The following is an 18,900-nucleotide window of genomic DNA, read 5'->3' as shown; positions in this document are numbered from 1 at the left end:
AAGACAACTTTATGCAAACTGGGCAACACCAGGCTCTACAGGTCGTAAATACCAATCCCATAGGCATCTCAAATTCCTTGGCATGTCAATCTCTACAAAGGTCAACTCCTCCACGAAAGGCAGTTTCTAATCCATCATCTGCAGAAAGAGCACAGCCAGTTTTATTCTTCAAAGCCTCCCATCAGCCGAGGGCCTTGCTCCCCTGGGCCTGCCTCTATGGCAGACACACACTGCAAAGACGCCAAATTTCTTTAAAAATAATTTATTAGTTTTGGATCACAAAATATAGGGAAGACACAAGGGCGATGCCTGTGACCCCTTGGGCCGTACTTCCCTTCCATAAACACCTTTTAGAACCCCAGACTCGTGCTGCCCAAGCATTCTCTCACATCCTAACAGCTGCAGAGTATAGTACCTGACCATGTGGGAAGCTTAGACTCCCTGTAGGCGACGTGAGTGGCCCTTCCACTTAGGTCTTCCAGCTCACTTTTGCCAGTATTGCAACAGCACGGGTTGTTCGAACTGTCCATGTCCTAAAACTCTCATGAATGAATAGGTCACAGGCAAATTCTGCCTGCACAGCCCTTACAACTGTCTACGCTTTTAAAAAGGCCTTTCTTAAACAGCAGTGGCTAAGGCCCCTTTGCTATACCCAGTCTTCTAAGCCCCAGGCTGCCTGTGGCACCTGGACGGCAGCCCCTGGGGGTCCCCCACATCCTAGAGTGGCGATGGAGGAAGGGCAGGCCAGGCCAAGCATGAAGAAGAAACGGTCAATTTTATTGGGCTCAGACTAAGAATCCATGGGTCTTGAGGACCTCTGTGAATCGGTCGATTTTCTTCTCTATGTTCTTTTCGGCCTGCTTCCGTAGCCTCTGTGGGGTCAAGGTGACAGGTGGTGGTTAGTGGCTGCTCCCTAGGACTGCCCTTATCCCAGGGGGCCACCCACACCGGGCCTTAGGCAGAGCCTTCCGAGGGCATAACAAAGACCCAAGTCAAGAGTAATCAGCTCCCAGACCCTGCCCCAGAAAGCGTGGTGCCCCTCCAGCCTCAGCCCCGCCCTCACCATGAGCTGCTTCTTTTTCCGGTAGTGGATCTTGGCCTTCTCCTTTCTCTTCTCCTCCAGTGTAGCCGTTACTGCCTGGTACTTCCAGCCAACCTCATGAGCCAGGCGCCCTAGGTAGGCAAACTGTGGGGGAGAGGGAGAAACGAAGCTGTAAGAAAACGAGGCCAGGGTGACTAGGGGAGGGGCGCTGACATCCTGTCCTAGAGGGTCCCAGTCCAGCCATACAACTTTGCAGCAAGCCTGCGCTCAAGAGACACAGCCACCCCTGGCAGGGCTCTCTGCTCCTCCTGGCATCAGCTGAGCCATTGGCATTATCGGCACTGCCCACAGTGGCATCCGCAGACCATCGTGAGAAAAAGCCATCATCTGCCAGTCTTAGGGCCCTAGGTGCACCCCCCAGGAAGCCTGGGACCCCAAGGCATCGCTCAGCAGACCCCGGAACTCACCTTCCGTGTAGGCTTCAGACGCACAACCTTGAGGGCGGCAGGAACCACCATCCGCTTTTTCTGTTAGAGAAGGAGAGGGACTTAGAGACCTGGAGTGAGGGACAGACAGGGAAGAAGGCTGGCTGGGGCAGGCGTCTCAGCCAGTGCTGTTTTCACGAGGATCAAACAATGTAGGTAACTGCAGAACATCACGGACGCCAGACACAAGGATGCCGCTGAGGAAGATGGGTCTCGCTCACCTTGTCATAGGGTGGCGGGATCCCATCAAACACCTTGAGGCGGTCCAGAGCGGCCTGGCCTCGCTTGGTCTTGTGGGGCAGCATGCCTGTGGGCAGAGGACAACGGGCCTGCTCAGTGGGGCATGTGAGGACCCCGCTGCCCCACCTGGGCGGGCAGGCGGGCAGGCAGGCGGCCTCAGATGGTAGTGCATGTGGAGTCATCTCATGGTTGGGAAACTCGAACACAAGTGGGAAAAGTCTTCATCACCGGCCACCCGCCCCATCAGCCCATGGTCCTCAGGCCCAGCTCACCTCGCACTGTCCGCCAGAAGATGCGGCTGGGGGCTCGGAAGTGGTAGGGGCCACGGGAGGGGTTGGTGTTCATCCGCTTGCGGAGGAATGCCAGGTACTTCACTGGGAAGAGGGGAGAGTGCGTGAGGCCTCAAGAGTCCTCAGGCAGATGGTAACTCCTTCCAACGCAGCACACAACCTTACTTCCGAGGGCGTGTTCGGGAACTCAGACTAACACCTCCCACCACTGGTGGGACTGCTTAGGAGCCCGTGAAAGCGTGAGCCTTACAGAGGTCCACCCTCTCCAGCCCTCCTCCCAGGCCCTCACTCACACTTGTTTCTATAGAAATTGCCAGAAATGTTGATGCCCTCACAGCGCACAACCACCACCTTTCGACCTAGAGGGAATGGAAAATGAGACAATCAAGGAGGTCAAAAGTTAGGAAGCAGGCCCAGTTACTGCTAAGGACCCAGAAAGGAGGCTCCTTCCGTCTCAAACTGGCCACAGTGCACAAGGAAGGCACGGAGTCTCCTGCCCCGTGTCACAGAGCAGCAATCGGCGAAGCTGGACTCATGCTTAAGTTCAATTTGTTAGTCTAACAGAGCCCAGAGCCCCCAACCTGGGAGGGGAGGAGGCTGGCAGGTCTCAGAGCGGTGCATGGGGTTGATCTCATGGTCGTTAGACTCAAACGAAAGATGGTGATTTTTGCTCATCACTGACCTTGAGGCTCGTGTCTGGGGGAGCTATGGGCAGGGAGCAGACTTACCCAGAAGCACCTGCTTAGCCACGATGGCTGCCAGGCGGCCCAGGAGATGGCCTCGGCCATCGAGAACCAGGACCTGTTGGAAATAGGTTGAGAGGCCTCAGAGGCACCCACAGCTTTGACTCCCCACCTCAAACAATCATTCCTCCCTACTTGTTCATTTCACTTACCTCCCAGGGTACCTGTTAACCAAGTACGAGACCCAGAAACTAGAACCTAAGGCTCACTTTACAGACAAGGCCAAGAGAGCAAATGACTGACTCAGAGTTTCAGTAAGTGGAATAAGATACCAAAGGACTCCCCTCACATCTCAGCTGCTTGAAGGGCAAGAATCTTTATGCCCAGATTATGCTTGACAGTCAGCAAATGAGCTACAATCTGAATCCAGACTGGCAATACTGATCCTCCAGGCAGAAGAACCTGTGATCTGGATACAAGCTGCAGAATCTCGACAGAATCTGATTCTGTCCTGGTCTCAGATACTTTTCTAGCATGAAGGTTCAGAGCGGATGAAGCTAGGAAGGGTAGTCTAAAGCCCTGGCTGGCTCTGGTATTGACTAGATTTGCATCATCCGGCGAACTGCTCAAACGCCAATCCTCAACTTCTTGTCAAGTGTAAAAGTCCCAAGTCTTTACCAAGGGCTTGCTATACATGTTATGATTTTTGGAAGCCGGTGCAAAAGGCCACAAAATCTAAAACCAGACTTCCTGACAACATAACTTTGGTCAAAACCCTCCAAATCTCCAATATCTGTTTCAGGAACACTATGATAAATTAACTGAATTACACAAAATACAAGGCAAACGGTACCAAGCGCCGTAAATGCAGGGACACGGTTTCGGAGAACTCTACCACTTGCCTGGCCCCAAACGTGGTTTTCCTTCCTGAACCACAGACCCATCACAGGCACACCCCTTCCAGAGGCATCCTTTCCTTTATATCGAATAGGTTACACAAGAAGACTGGGCAAAGTCAGAATTAAGTTTCTGCTGCCGTCCTTGAGGGCCTCCAGGTCGTTAAGGACAAACGATATCCCAGGGCTGTGAACATTTCATCACAATCCTGTTTCCAGCACCAGCAGACCTTTAGACTTCCTCGACCCCCAAGAGGAAGGAAAATAACAATTCGTGCCTGCATGCCCTGTAGGCAGGAGCTCTCTCGACCCACTGCAAAAATTTCGCGCTAAAATACCCACAGCTGCAGGGGAACCCTGATGCGCACTCCCACGAGGCCGAAACAACCCGCGCCTTGGGCAGGGCGGAAATACCCTCCATTTGGGCCAATCCTCGGCTTCTCTTCGTCCCCTGGCCGCGCAGCTGCCTTCCGCGTGCTTCCCCACCGCTGAGGACACACTGGCCCAATTCGGCCAAGGCCCGGCCAAAATCAAGGTAAATCAGGCCTAGTTTTAAAATAACTTTTCTTGTGCTGGAAGCCCCGATCACTGCCCCCTGGGCGAAAAATGATGCCGCATTCTAGCCAGCCAAGAGCGTAAAAACCGTTTTATATTTCCGTTTTGGGTTCCTCTTACCCCGAAAGCTTTCTGTTTTGCTCAGTTGTCGATCTTAAGTTCCACAGTACACTTACGAGAGGAAAGAGGTCCAACCCCGGTCCGGTCTCGACCCCACCCGGCCCCACACCGCTCCAGCCCGCGCAGAGCCTGTACCTGTCCCTCCGCCATCTTCGGCAGCCGCCTGGGAAAGAAGGAACCTTAACCGCAGGGTTTCTTATCCCTTGAAACAGGGGCGGAGGAAGTGACGCAACACGGGCGCTTTCCGTCTTTTCATTGGCCAGAGTGCCTTGCGCGTGCGCAGAAAGGCCCACTGGAAGGCGGGTCATCTTTTGACTGTCCAATCAGTATCGTTTCTATCGAACCTAGGCGGCCATGGCTGTGCCGGGCGAGATCACGTGGGGTAGGAGGGGGCTCTGCGGGGGCGGGGCTGTTCAGCCTCTGTTGCCGTATTTAGGAGGGGCTAGTAATCCTCGCGCGAGTTGCTCGCTGTGTTTGCGGTGGGGCGGGGGCGAGAAGGCTGGAGGAGAAGCGCTCTTAACCCCTAAAGCGATATCACGTGTAGGCCCACAGCAGGCAACGAGGCTTGCCCTTTAGCGCTCAGTCTAGGCTTAGAGATCTGGATTTCGGTGCCTGTCCGGCTTCCTTGTGATCTGGCTAAATCCCTGGCCGTGTATGGGCCTCAGTGTCCTCACCTGTCAAAAAGGTGGAGATAGTCTTCCCTATGAGATCTAACGTATGAAGGAATGACTTCTAGATGCCTGAGTGTTCCCCAAAGGAGCGTCTCACTTTCTGGACAAAGCCTTTGCTTTGGCGGTGCCCCTTGACTGGGATGCCCTCCCCTCCACCCCCACCTTCTAAAATCTGGCTTGAGTCCTTCTCTCTAGAGAGCCTCCCTGTTATCTCAGGCTGGCTCAGGTACATCCTCGGGGCTCCCACAGTGCCTATGCTACCTCCATTAGAGCGTGTGTCATCCTGTACTGGGGCTCTCTGGGGCCCCTGTCTTCTCACCCATGGACCAGGAACCCTGAGAGGGTGGGGCTGGTTCTCACTCACGTCTGGGTCCCAGCCTTGCCCTGCACTGGCCCTGGGGCCCAGGAGGCCTCAGAAAATAGGTATTGAATGAAACACTGCATTAACTGAAAAACCAAGACCCAAACCCAAACTGCCCCATCCACTCACCCTGTCCCATCCACAGACAGGCCTGGCCAGAGCTGGTAGAAAAGGATGATTTATATACAATTTCCTGGGGACAAGGACTTTGTACAGAGGGGGGAGGGTGAGGCCGGGGCCGCTGCTGGGTGCTGGCGTTGCCTCCATCCTGGGGAGACAGTGACAGGAGCAATGTGGCCAAGGAAAGGACCAGTTTCTAGCTGACTTCCTCCAAGTTCCGACTCTGTGTCCTCGGGCAGGTGACTCCTCTCTCTGGGCCTCAGTGTCCTCCTCTGTAAAATGGGATGATAGATGACTCACTGGGCTGTTTGAGGCTCCGTGGACAGAGGACAGGAAAGCACCAAGCTCAGGGCTTGGCACAGTCTCAGTGCCAAAACCAACTCCATTCACCCTGAATGCTCACTATGTGTTTGGGCATCGCTGGCCGAGAGAAGTAACTCTCTGCAACCATGAGAGATCTGCGCTCTCCAGGACAGCTGTGATACCAGCCACATGTGAATACTGGGCACTGTAAATGTGGCCAGCAAAACTGAGAAACTGAGTTTTTCATTTTACCTAATTTAAACTTAAATAGTGTGGTTATTGGGAGAGTGGGAAAACAGGGTGTGAACAGGGACAAGGGTAGGAGGAAAACTTCTCAATTGAAAATTGTATCTCGGGGACGTCCCTGGTGGCGCAGTGGTTAGAAGTCCGCCTACCAATGCAGGGGACACGTATTCAAGCCCTGATCCGGGAAGATCCCATATGCCGCAGAGCTATTAAGCTCGTGCACCACAAGTACTGAGCCTGCGCTCTAGAGCCTGTGCTCTGCAATGAGAAGTCCTCGCACCACAACAAAGAGTAGCCCCCGCTCACCACAACTAGAGAAAGCCCGTGCATAGCAACGAAGACCCAATGCAGCCAAAAAAAAAAAAAAAAAAAGTACTCCCCAAAACAAATGCTGACATGAAAGATCATTTAATTTAGAAATTGTTCCGTGATCCAGTTACTGGAAAACTTCTGTAGGTTTCAAAGAACTTGAGTATACGAATCTACTTATGCAGCTGTAAATTTCATGGACTCTAAATACTGATCAAATATTTCTGATAAAAATTTCGCATATGCATTGCGATGTGCTGTGAGTGTAGCATACACACTACATTCTGAAGACTTGGTATGAAAAAAAGAATGTAAAAATATCTCACTGATAATTTTTTAAAGTATTGATTACATGTTGAGATGACAACATTTTGGATACACAGGGTGAAATAAAATATATTCTTTTTTTTGGCCACGCCACTGGGCTTACGGGATCTTAGTTCCCTGACCAAGAATCAAACCCGTGACCCCTGCAGTGGAAGCACAGAGTCCTAACCACTGGACCACCAGGGGATTCCCTAAAATATATTCTTTATACTAACCTGCTTATTTTTACTTTAAAAAAAGATTCAGCTACTAGAAAATTTAAAATCACATGTGTGGCTTATATTCTATTTCATTGGACAGGATTGCTCAAAGGGTTTTTCGTGGTCACTTCCCTTAACCTCTCAACAACTCTATGGTAGAAGGATTATTATTAGAGTCTTTTGTACAGATAAGGAAACTGAGGCAGAAGAGTGAAAGGCACAGAAGCCGGAATCAGAAGGCCCAGAGTCAAATCTTGGCTCTGTCACTCATGAGCTGTGTGACTTTTGGCAAATGATTTACCTCTCTGGGCCTTGGTTTCCGCCTCTGTGAAATGGGGATAATAATGGCACCAGCTTCTCAATTAAGTGAGTTAATTTGTAGAAAGCTCCAGCACAAGACCTGAGACACTGAGGCACTCTACGTGTAAGCCATTGATGCCAGATGTTTCTTGTTAGATCCCTCTGAGCACATTGGGAACCTGGGCCCTCCACTCCTTCCTCCCTCGGGGAACCACCCACCTTCTGCCCCCAGACTGGTTCCCAAGTTTGCCTCTGGGGCTTCCTCTTCCTGCTGCCCTAGGTGAGAAGTCTCAGCTCCCTTACCTCGACTTTGAGGCCTAGATGTTGCTGTGCCATTTTCAATCCCCCACCCACCCACCCCAGGCTGGGCGAAGTTGCTAGAACACCCTGACGTTTTTCACACCAGGAGGGCTTTGCAGAGGCGGTCCCCTCTGCCTGCTCCAGGAGGCCGCTCTCTCCTGGCTTGCAGACTCCTGTATTCAAATACCTCCCCGGAGGTTGGGGTGGGTGGTGTCCTCATGTCCGCAGGTCCCCACTGAGCTCACTGTCTTTCCCGAATCTCCCTCCTCCCCCCAGGTTCCCCACTGGGCCAGACCCAGCGTCCTCTGCTTGCGCCACCTCCCCTTCCTCCTTCCTCCCACCCCCCACCAAGCCTGTCAGTCTCCAGCCCCATCCCTCCTGATGATCCCTGACCCGTGACTCTGCCCGTCCCCTCCTCTCCGTCCCCGTGGTCCGGCCCTGGCTCAGGCCTGGTCCTCTCTCCCTGGACCCTCGCCCAGCAGCCTCCACTTTGGCCTCCAGTCTGCTGTCTGTTCCAGTCTGTCCCCCTCCATGGCCCCAGAAGGGTCTTCTTGCATCCGGACTGACCCACACCTTCCCTGCTCAAGGCCCCCCTCCACACAGGCCACCCACACCAACACCAAATCCAGGGTCCTCAGCTTGATGAGGAGTCAGTGCTCCAAGCAGGGCACCTATGGCCCCCAAAGGATCAGCTGACTCCGGCCATGCCCTCTGCCCACCCCACTGGCTCACCCGCTCCCCAGGGTAAGGCATCCTCTGTCTCTTCCTTCGCCAGTGCAGGCACCAGGCAGCGGCCAGCAGCAGGAGGGCCACGGGCAGCAGCAGCAGCAGCAAGAAGAGCAGAAGAGGGGCCTGCGGGGCTGGCAGGGATGTGGCCCCCAAGGCCCCGGGACTCCTTGGGGGCAGCAGGGTGGAGGAGTCTGCCAGGAGAGAGGAGGCTGGGTGACTGAGAAGGGCCAGGCCAGGGAAGGAAAAAAAAGGCCTGCCTGGTCCTGCTGTGTGACCTCGGGTGGGCTGCTCACTTCTCTGGGCCTCAGTCACCTCATCCATAAAATGGGGATAATTATTGTGTCGACTTCATAAGGTTGTCACAAAGATTAAACGCGTGAATATACCGAAAGTGCTTAGAACAGTGTCTAGCACGTAGTAAGGTTGAATTTTATTTATTTTTTAAAGCCACTAATAACTTTTTATTTCAAATATATCATTTTTCTTCTTTTTTCTTTTTGCCCGTACGGCATGTGGGATCTTAGTTCCCCGACCAGGGATCGAACCCAGGCCCCTGCCAGTGGAAGTGTGGAAGTCCTAACCAGTGGACCTCCAGGGAATTCCCTACATTTTATTTTATAAAGGGACAAATGTGTGTCTAGTGCTTATGTATCGATTTCCTTATTTGTCTTCTTCCCCCAATAGTCTATGAGCTACATGAGGGTGACAGGAGCCTTATTGCCAGAACGTACTACTTAGTGCTGATGAAATAATAGTTTAATTTACATAAAGTAAATATCTGAGTGGATGAATGGACAGATAATAGAACAATGAAAGATACAATGTGTGAAGCTATGATGGCTCACAAGGCCCCACTTGATCTGGCCCCCTTTGTTCCTTCTGAACCCTCACCCCCCACCTTCTCCCCTTTGCTTACTTGCCCTCAGCCACTGGGGCCTCCTCATGATTCCTTAAACGGGTAGGCAGGTTTCTGCCTCAGGGCCTTTGCACTGGCTGTTCCCTTGTCAACTTTCAGTGACTTTCCAGTCAACCACCTCAGCCCATGATTCCATCACCCTGTTTTAATTTGCCTGCATGGGGCTCGTTACACTCAGATATTTTCCTGATTAATTATATGTTTACATGTTTATTATCTGTCTCCTTTATTAGCAGGTCAGCCTCCCATGGACATGGACTTGATCTTGTTTTGTGCTGTGTCTCCAATGCCAGGCACCAGGGAGATGGTTAATAAAGGTTGGTTGAATGAATGATTAGTGATACATGTAAATACAAATGACAACATTAAATATAAATGACTAGGACTTCTCTGGTGGCGCAGTGGTTAAGAATCCGCCTGCCAATGCAGGGGACATGGCTTCGATCCCTGGTCCGGGAAGATCCCACATGCCGCGGAGCAACTAAGCCCGTGAGCCACAACTACTGAGCCTGCGCTCTAGAGCCCGAGAGCCACAACTACTGAGCCCGCGCACCACGGCTACTGAAACCCACGCACCTAGAGCCTGTGCTCCGCAACAGGAGAAGCCACTGCAATGAGAAGCCCGCGCACCACAATGAAGAGTAGCCCCCGCTCGCCGCAACTAGAGAAAGCCCGCGCCAGCAACGAAGACCCCATGCAGCCAAAAATAAATAAACAAACAAACAAATAATTTATATATCTATAAATGACTAAACGATTGGAAATGCAGGAAGAAATTGAGAAGAATATAATTAGAGTGGGAGGTTTTCTTATGTCCCCCCACCCCCACCCCCACCCCCACCCCCCGCACGGCTTGCGGGATCTGACCAGGGATGGAACCTGTGCCCCCTGCAGTGGAAGCATGGAGTCCTAACCACTGGACCGCCAGGCAAGTTCCTAGAGCGGGAGGTTTTTAACCATCCCTCTCAGAACCTGACAGATCTTGTAGACAAATATAACGAAGTCAGAAAGTCTCTGAATAATACCAAGATAAGGTTGATAGAATATATACACACTGATTCAATCCTGATCATACCAAAAAAAAAAAAAAAAAAAAAAAAAATCTATTATTTTCCTAAGACCTTGTTCAGTTACAAAACTGATTATATACTTGGCCATAAAGGAAAACTTAATAAATTGAACAAGTTAAGTTTTCACAGGGCGTGGTCTGTCGTCATATTCCAATAAAGTTATTTCACTTTGAAACTTGTTTTTTTTTTGGCCGCACCACGTGTCTTGCAGGATCTTAGTTCCCTGACCAGGGACTGAACCTGTGCCCTTGGCGGCAAAAGCTCAGAGTCCTAACCACGGGACCTCTAGGAAATTCCCCACTTTGAAACTTTAGGGCTGGTCCATCCAATATGGCGGCCACTTGCCTCATGTGGCGACTAAATATGTGACCTGCGGCCAATCTGAACTGAGATGTGCTGTCCGTGTAAAATACACACCAATTCTTAAAGACTTAGTAGGGAAAAAAGGATGTGAAATACCTCATTAAGTAATTTTTAAAAATACTGATTATGTGTTGAAATGATATCTTGGGTTAAAATATATTGGGTTAAATAAAAAATATTGAGTTGGTAAAATTTGTGGTTTAGGGACTTCCCTGGCGGTCCAGCGGTTAGGACAGTGAGCTCTCACTGCCGAGGGCCCTGGTTCGATCCCTGATCAGGGAACTAAAATCCCACAAGTTGCGGGGCGTGGCCCCCCAAAAAACTTGTGATTTAAATATTATTTTAAAAATTATAAAATTATGAGAATTAAATTCAAGGGACTTCCCTGGTGGTCCAGTGGTTAAGACTCCGCTAAATAAATAAATAAATTCAATAACATCACAGAATTCCCGGGCGGTCCAGTGGTTAGGACTACACGCTTCCACTGCAGGTGGCACGGGTTTGATCTCTGGTTGGGGAACAAAGATCCTGCAAGCCATGCAGCACAGCCAAAAAAAAAAATAATAATAATAATAAATTCAATAACATCATTATAGAGAACAGATTACTGGTTGACAGGGGTTAGGATGGGAGTTTTAGGATGAGATCTAGTTGCACAAACTCACATGTGGTTACACAAAGCTACATGTGTGATAAAATTACATAGACACACATATATACACACACACACACACTCTCTCTTTTAGGGGTTGAACGTGTCCCTCAAAATTCATATGATGAAATCCTAGCCCACAGTACCTCAGAATGTGCCCTTATTTGGAGATCAGGTCTGCAAAGAGGTGATCAAGTTAAAATGAGGTTGTTAATGGTGGGCCCTAATCCAATATGACTGGTATCCTTATAAGAAGGGGAAATCTAGACACAGAGATATGCATAGGGGGAGAGTGCCATGTGAACATGAAAATGGCCATCTATAAGCCAAGGAGAGAGACCTGGAACAGATCCTTCCCTCACAGCCCTCAGAAGAAGCTAGTCCTACTGACACCTCAATTTCCCAACTGTAAGAAGATAAACTTCTGCTGCTTCAATAACCTAGTTGGTGGTACTTTGTTACAGCAGCTGTAACAAACTAATACTCACACACATGCATGCATGCATATATAACTGGTAAACTCTGAATAAACTCTGTGGATTGTACCCATGTCAATGTCTTGGTTTTGACATAGTGCTATAATTAATGTTACCAAGCAAAAGGTACCACTGGGGAGGCTGGGTGAAGGGTGTGCAAGACCTCCCTGTACAGATTCTATGCCCCTTTCCTTTGAATCTGTAATTATCCCAACATAAAAAAGTTTAAAAAATAAATCCACCAATAACATGCTAAAAAATAACAAACATTAAGAATCCTGAAAAATAAATGAATTAACCTTTTTTCTTTTTAACTTTTTTTAAACACAGCTACAACAAAATTTACACTCAAACGTGTGACTCTATTTCTATGGTATAGAGCTACCTCAGAGAAACAGGCAGGGATGGTTATTCCCTTCTCAGAGATGGGTAAACTGAGGCCCAGAGGGGGATGACAGGCCCAAAGTCACACAGCCCAAAGGAGCACGGTGGGGTCTGGGGAGCCCTGAGTGGAAGGGGTGAGGGCCTAGTGAAGGTGGGAGAGGAGGGGGTGGGGCAGTGGGCTATGGGGCGCTGGGCACCTTTACCCGGCTGACACTGCAGCTCCAGGCACCTGGAGAAATTCCGGCGGGTGATCCAGGGCTTCAAGGCCACCAGCTGCTGGGAAGTGTCCTGCAGGAGGTGGGAGATGTTGGCCTGGACGAAGCGAAGACAGCTGGGGAGGGGCTGGGGGCAGGGGAGGGAGACGTCACCACGGCATCACCCCCAGCGTCACCTCAGGTCAAGGGCAAGGCCTGGATCTCACAGAGAGTTTGGAGCCTTGCTCCCCCAGGTTGCTAGGGGGAAGCCTCCTTAGAAATGTCTAGCAATGCGGTCCAGTCAGACCTGGATCAGGAGGGAGTTTAGATCCCCTCCTTCTCCGGGTTGCTAGGGGTGAGAACCCCTTAGCAACATCCTTCAACAGGGCCTGAGAAACAAACTTAGAATTGGTGCATTGGGCTCAGACCCCTGGCCATCCTCCAGTACTTAAGAGAATTGTCACTTCCCAGCACTGAGGGCCCCCAGCAGGACTGGACTTCCAGCTCCACCTCCCTCAGGCTGCTCAGGTCAAAGGAAATCTCCAGTAAGGCCTAGCAGACCTTTGCTTCCAATCCCTAGGAAAGCATCATGCTCCCCTCACTTGTTCCCCAAGTTCAGGGCTGACCTGGAAGGCACATGAGGTGACGAAGTGTATCTCGGTGTTGACAGCCTCCAGCAGTTTCCCCATCTGGGACCCAGCCACGGTCTTGAGCCGTCCCATCCAGCGCTGGGCCAGGACCAGACGCCAGAAAGCCCCACAGAGCTCGTCCTGGGGAGAGACCACCCAGGCTCTGGGTTCCGTGGGCGGAGGGGGCAGGGGGCTTAACTGGTGGGGCTGGGGGCCGGGACTCCAGGGTCCCGGGGGAGGAGGGGGCCGGGTCAGCACACTAGCCTGGCTCCCTGAGGGGTGGTGAATCTTGAATCTCTCCTTCCCACCTCCATCCCGGGCCCCTCCCATCTGTGACTCACGTCCTGCAGGTTGGAGGCAACAGTGACTGGGTAATCTTGAAGCAGGTAGTCAGACTGCGGGAGAAAACAGGGTCAGGCCTGGCTGCAGACAGGAGGAAAGAGAGCTATGGGGACCCGGGGGCGGGGGGACAGGGACCCAGAGAGAAGGCGGCAGGGACCCAGGGTGGGGACCCAGAGAGAGGGGTACAGAGACCCGGGCGGGGCGGGTACCCAGAGATAGGGGGACAGAGACCCGGAGGGGGCGGGGACCCAGAGAGAGGGGGACGGGGACCCAGAGTGGGGAGACAGGGAGCCACAGAGACCTAGACAGGGGGAACTCAAACCCAGAGACAGAACCTCGGCCTCGGATTTGGAGCAGGGACGCTCACCAGCTTGCCGATGGTGCTGGTGAAGGTGGAGGAGATGGGGCTGTGGGGGAAGGAGCAGTCCGGGGTCCCGCGGAGGCCGGGGCTCAGCAGCAGCAAGAGCAGCAGGGAGGTCTGCGGGCGGCGCGGAGTGAGGGCCCCACTGGCTCTACGCCCGCCCCCCTCCCTCGTCGAGGCTGCCCCCTCCAGCCCCCTTTTCTCTCTTCCCTCTTTCTCCTTTCCAGCTCTTCCACTTCTCGGCTCCTCCTCCTCTTGGCTCCTGTGTGCCCACCTCTGACCATCTTTCCTGTATCTCTTTCTGCCTCTGGTCGGGTGCTGACCAGGTTTCACCCTCCTCTGCCCCATCTGTTTCGCCCCCCATCTCCCTACCTCGACCCATCTCTCTCCACTTCTGCTCACTTCTGCCCAGGATTTTCTCATCTCTGTCCATCCCTCTGCCCCTCCATGCTCATCTCTCCTGTTTCTCCCTCAATCTGGGTCCCATCTTTCCCACTTGTACCCACCTCCCTGTTTCTTCCCCCGACCCTTACCCATCTCCCCCAACCCCTGTCCATCTCCCCCACCCCGTCCATCTCCCCCCAACTCTGTCCATCTCCCCTCTCAGCTCTGCCCATCTGGACACCACTCTTCCTTTGCCCCACCTTAACCCCCAGGGATACGCACAGTTGGGCTCCAGGCTGGCGCCAGCACTATCATTTCGGCCCGGGGCCCCTCATGCCTGTGGCCGGATCTTGGAAGGGACAGAAGAGCGAGTCTCGGACCCCCGCACCCCAGCCCCTTCCTTGCCCGCCCCTCCCGCCCCTCCACCTCCCCGCCCCTCCCCCTCCCCGCCCCTCCGCCCCTCCCTCGGTCCTTTGATGTGGCTAAGTTTCCGCCTCCTACTCTGTAGAGCTTCCTGCGTGAAGCACGGTTATGGTAAAAACTCCTCATCTCCCCTTCTAAGAACCCCGACGTCCGGTGCCCGCAACCCTCCCCAGGCCAGGGACCCAGGAACCCGACCCCCACGCCTCTCCGCTCAGCCCCAAGAGGGGGATCCCGGCCCCGCCCTTCGGGGACCAGGAGCCCATTTCTCCTCACGCACCAGGCTTGCCCCAGCTGGGTGTGGAAGGGGCCACGCCGGGTGACAGCCGGAGATCGAAAGTGAAAGGAAATATTGGGGGGAGATAGTGAGCTGGGCGGGTGGGGATCGGGGTGGTGCAAGGGGCGCCACCTGGTGGTGACAGTGGCAGCTGACGCCCCAAAGGGCGCCTCAGTGGGACTCCCGCTCAAGCGGGCTGAGGTTGGGTTGTTCCCTGGGTGGGGGGGTGGGGGGACACAGTGAATGGAGAGCTGCGGTTCCAACGTGGATCTGTCTCTAGCTACAGCTAATCACACAGGGCCAGGAGGAGGTCACCCCGAGCCCTTCATCTTTGCCTTGAAACCTCAGCCCCAGCCCCCAACCCCGGTCACCTTCCACATCGAGGTAAGTGACAGCTCCATCCTTCCAGGTGTTCAGGCCCAAAGGCATGGAGGGGACTTGTGACTCTGTTTGCCTCTCACTGTCCACTGACAGTCCAGTCCGTCAGCAAAGTTGTTGGCTGACCATCAAAATGTATCCAGAATCCGACCACCTCTCATCACCCCCACTGCCGCCACCATCACACGCCTGAATATCACTGTTCCCTACTCACCTCATCAGCTTCCCTGCCTCAGCCCTCACCTGCCACAGCCTGTTCTCCATATGCAGCCAGAGGGAGCCTGTGAAGACCTAAGTCCCCTCACGTCCCTCCTCTGCTCCAACGCCACCGCCCACCCCCGTACCTGCCACAAAAGTCCAAGTCCTCACTGTGGCCTAAACAGACCTGCAGGATCTGGCCCTGTCCCCTGTCTCCTCTCTCCTCCCTCCTCGCTCAAATGCAGCCAAGCTGGCCTAAGGCAGGCACGCTCCTGGCCCAGGGCCTTTGCACTGGCTGTTCTCTCAGCCTGGAATGCCCTTCCCCCAGATACCCACATGGCTCAACCTGATCTCATTCAGGTCTTTGCTCAAATACACAAGGCAAAGCCTTCCCCAACAGCCCTTTTTCAAGTTGCACCCCCCTCCCAGCACTCCCACTCATCCCTGCTTTGCTCTCTCCCTCGTCACTCATGACCTTCTGACACACCATTGCCGTTTACTTTTCTTCTTTATTGTCAGTTGTCCCTATGAGGACGTCAGCTCTGGGAGGACCACGGTGAGTATCCGCTTACCCTGCTGGATCTCCAGTACCAAGAACTGTGCATGGCTCACGGCAAGTGCTCGATCAATATTTGTTAAATGAATGTCCAAGTGGATCCTGGCCCTTCGGCATTGTTGTGGTATATCGGAGAATGCATCTGGTGTCCGGCTGTTTCCTGGGAGACAACCTCTAAGTCCTTGGAACTTCCAGGTAAATGATAGGCTTGTCTTTGTTATTCATGGATGGGGGCGCTCCCTGACCACACCTGAGTTTTCACTAATGAGGGACTCAGGATGGGGCTGGTCAGGACCAGAAAAACCAGTCATGTGATTAGAGGGTTGGGGCTTGGAGGCACAGGAAGAAGCCTAACTTACCGACCTCTCAACTCCAACCTCGAGGGAAGGGGAGGGAGGCTAGAAATTGAGTTCAATTTCCGTCTCCAACTTCACATGGCTTTTTCCTCTTCTGTCTTCTCCTCTTTTGTCTCTTATAAGGGAACTTGTATTTAGATGTAGGGTATACTTGGATAACCCAGGATATCTCGAGATCCTTGACTTAATTACATCTGCAAAGACTTTTTCCAAATAAGGTCACATTCATAGGTTCCGGGGTTAGGACATTATCTTTTGGGGGCCACCACTGAAACCACTAGTTCCCCCAAAGCTGTTTTTCTCACCTCTGGAAACAGCATGTGCAAAGGCCGCACTGGCTGTTTCCTCTGCCAGGGATGCTCTCCCCCCACCACTTTTCTAACCTAATTAGATCTTCATTGTCCTTCAAGACCCAATGCAGTCACTAATCACCAGGGAAATGCAAATCAGAACCACAATGAGGTATCACCTCACACACCTGTTAGGATGGCTATTATCAAAAGGACAGATAAGTGTTGGAGAGGGTGAGGAGGAATGTAAACTGGTACAGCCACTATGGAAAAAGGTGTGAAGATCCCTAACAAAATAACAAATAGAGGCAATTCCCTGGTGGTCCAGTGGTTAGGACTCCACGCTTTCCCTGCCTTCAGTGCCGAGGGCGTGGGTTCAATCCCTGGTCTGGGAACTAAGAACCCGCAAGCCACGCAGCACGGCCAAAAACAAAACAACAAAAAAATTGTCCATTGGCTAATGGATAAAGAAGATGTGTGTATATACACACAATGGAATATTATTCGGCCACAAAAAGAAGGAAAACCTGCCATTAACCTGGAGGACATTATGCTAAGTGAAATTAGTCAAAGACTAATACTGTATGGTGTCACATATGGGGAATCTAAAAAAGTCAAATTAATAGACCCAGAGAGTAAAATGTTGGCTGCCAGCAGCTGGGAGGTCAGGGAAACAGAGTTGTTGGTCAGAAAAGACCAACTTTTAGTTATGAGTAAGTTCTGAGGATCTAATGCACGGCATGGTGACTCCATTTAACAAGACTGTATGGTATACTTGGAAGTGGCTGAGAGTGGATTTTTTAATTAATTAATTAATTAATTTTTGGCTGTGTTGGCTCTTCGTTGCTGTGTGAGGGCTTTCTCTAGCCGTGGCGAGCGAGAGTTACTCTTCGTTGCGGTGCGCGGGCTTCTCACTGCTGTGGCTTCTCTTGTTGCGGAGCACGGGCTCTAAGCACGCGGGCTCAGTAGTTGTGACGCAAGGGCTTAGTTGCTCCGCGGCATGCGGGATCTTCCCGGACCAGGGCTGGAACCCGTGTCCCCTGCATTGGCAGGCGGAGTCTTAACCACTGCGCCACCAGGGAAGTCCCGTGAGAGTGGATCTTCAGTATTCTCACCACAAATAAAAAAGGTAATTATGTGAGGTGACGGCTGTGTTAATTAACTTGATTGTGGTAATCATTTCACAGTGCATATGTATGTTAAATTATCATGTTGCACACCTTAAGAAACCACATTGTAAAACTGAAATATATACAATTTTTAACTGTCAATCATACCCCAATAAGGCTGGGGGAAAAAAAGCTCAGTGAAGGGGCACCTGCCTTGGGAAGATTCCTGCCATCTCTCTCGCCTTCACCTCATACACAGACACACACACACACTCAAGTTGGGAAAGGTGTCTTCTTCAGGCCCCCAGAGTGCCCTGAGCTTCTACCACTGCTATAGTACTGTACCTGTCACCTTAGGTTACATCAGTGTCTTTCAGCCAGAGCTGAGCCTACCTCTCCTCTGCTCACAGATCCTCTATGGCTCCCTAGTGCCCTTGGGACAAATTCCCAACCCCTGCTGACACCTTAATTTTAGCTCAGTGAGACCCATTTCAGACTTCTGACCTCCAGAGTTGTAAGATGATATGTTTGCATTGTTTTATTTAAGCCACTAACTTTGTGGTCATTGTCACAGCACTGACAAGAAATGAATATACCTCTCATCCACTGCATGAGCTCACAAGGCTAAGTTCTGTCTTGTTCATGGCCATCCCCAGCACCTACAACAGTGCCCCACTCACAGCAGGCACTCAACCGATTTTTGTTGACCAACTGGATGGCTGCCTTAACTAGGAGCTCCTGCCCCTAAGCCAGAGAAGATTGGACCAGAAGTGGACATCTACCCCAGTCTGGCCAGATTTCTTCTCCTGTGGATGTGGCACTAAGTGTCCTCTGTGGTCTGGGCTGGGGGTATAGAGACCTCCTGTAGTTGGCTTTGGCTGGTTAAAGCAACAGGACTAATAGGAAGGTCACTGAGGCAGCCCATGGAATCTGGGGGAAAGTTATGAAACCCCAGAGGAACTAGAGCCTTCCAGGGACTTTCCTCCAAGACGTTCCTATGTCTTTCCTGTCCAAACGTCCAGATCCTGGGAGAGGTTATCTATTCTGCCCAGCTTTAGTCAAATACTGACAGGAGGTTGTCTGCTCTCATTTGCCCCAGGACAAAATCAACCTCTAATTAACAGCATGTTTTGTGTAACCATCACAGAATCTACCCAATGAGGTTGGAACTATTAGCCCCAATTTATAGATGAGGAAACCGAGGCTTAGAGTGGTTAAGAAGCTTTCCTAACGTCACATGGCTAGAAGGATCTGGAATGAAGCAGACAGGCAGATACAAGACCCAAGAGATCACGTGACCCACTGAGCCGGGACCTGAATACAGCTCCTGCTTGCACTCGGGTTCTGAGGACCTGGGGTTCCCGGCTG

General features: G+C 52.0%; 2 protein-coding genes and 4 non-coding genes across 10 annotated transcripts; all 6 read right to left on the bottom strand.

The window, feature by feature from the left end:
• Positions 1-756: 756 nt before the first annotated feature.
• Positions 757-4,524, bottom strand: RPL13A (ribosomal protein L13a). The gene is made up of 8 exons (XM_068527443.1): positions 4,447-4,524; positions 2,786-2,858; positions 2,351-2,416; positions 2,040-2,141; positions 1,749-1,834; positions 1,510-1,569; positions 1,064-1,186; positions 757-872 (listed from the first exon to the last, which is right to left on the bottom strand). The coding sequence occupies exons 1-8, from the start codon at positions 4,459-4,461 to the stop codon at positions 786-788; spliced, it is 612 nt and encodes a 203-aa protein (XP_068383544.1). The 5' UTR covers positions 4,462-4,524; the 3' UTR covers positions 757-785.
• LOC137754037 (small nucleolar RNA SNORD35) lies at positions 1,348-1,434 on the bottom strand. Its single transcript, XR_011071715.1, has one exon. It is a non-coding gene; the product is annotated as a small nucleolar RNA SNORD35 (small nucleolar RNA).
• On the bottom strand, positions 1,639-1,709 carry LOC137754030 (small nucleolar RNA SNORD34). Its single transcript, XR_011071709.1, has one exon. It is a non-coding gene; the product is annotated as a small nucleolar RNA SNORD34 (small nucleolar RNA).
• On the bottom strand, positions 1,918-2,002 carry LOC137754028 (small nucleolar RNA Z195/SNORD33/SNORD32 family). The gene has a single exon (XR_011071707.1). It is a non-coding gene; the product is annotated as a small nucleolar RNA Z195/SNORD33/SNORD32 family (small nucleolar RNA).
• LOC137754029 (small nucleolar RNA Z195/SNORD33/SNORD32 family) lies at positions 2,659-2,742 on the bottom strand. The gene has a single exon (XR_011071708.1). It is a non-coding gene; the product is annotated as a small nucleolar RNA Z195/SNORD33/SNORD32 family (small nucleolar RNA).
• Positions 4,525-5,497: 973 nt separating the features above from the next.
• Positions 5,498-14,718, bottom strand: FLT3LG (fms related receptor tyrosine kinase 3 ligand). 5 transcript variants are annotated; one of them, XM_068527798.1, is made up of 8 exons: positions 14,649-14,718; positions 14,231-14,297; positions 13,571-13,681; positions 13,203-13,256; positions 12,859-13,002; positions 12,236-12,380; positions 8,181-8,368; positions 5,498-5,735 (listed from the first exon to the last, which is right to left on the bottom strand). In XM_068527798.1, exons 2-8 carry the CDS (start codon positions 14,261-14,263, stop codon positions 5,523-5,525), a joined length of 888 nt encoding a protein of 295 aa, XP_068383899.1. In that variant the 5' UTR covers positions 14,264-14,297; positions 14,649-14,718; the 3' UTR covers positions 5,498-5,522. The 5 variants fall into 5 exon arrangements, with proteins under 5 accessions (XP_068383899.1, XP_068383901.1, XP_068383902.1 ...); XM_068527800.1 differs by having other exon boundaries at positions 12,242-12,380; XM_068527801.1 differs by having other exon boundaries at positions 12,236-12,326.
• Positions 14,719-18,900: the final 4,182 nt, after the last annotated feature.

Source organism: Eschrichtius robustus, chromosome 19, assembly GCF_028021215.1.
Source record: "Eschrichtius robustus isolate mEscRob2 chromosome 19, mEscRob2.pri, whole genome shotgun sequence".
NCBI classification, from domain to species: domain Eukaryota; kingdom Metazoa; phylum Chordata; class Mammalia; order Artiodactyla; family Eschrichtiidae; genus Eschrichtius; species Eschrichtius robustus.
This window is presented reverse-complemented; position numbering and strand designations above follow the sequence as displayed.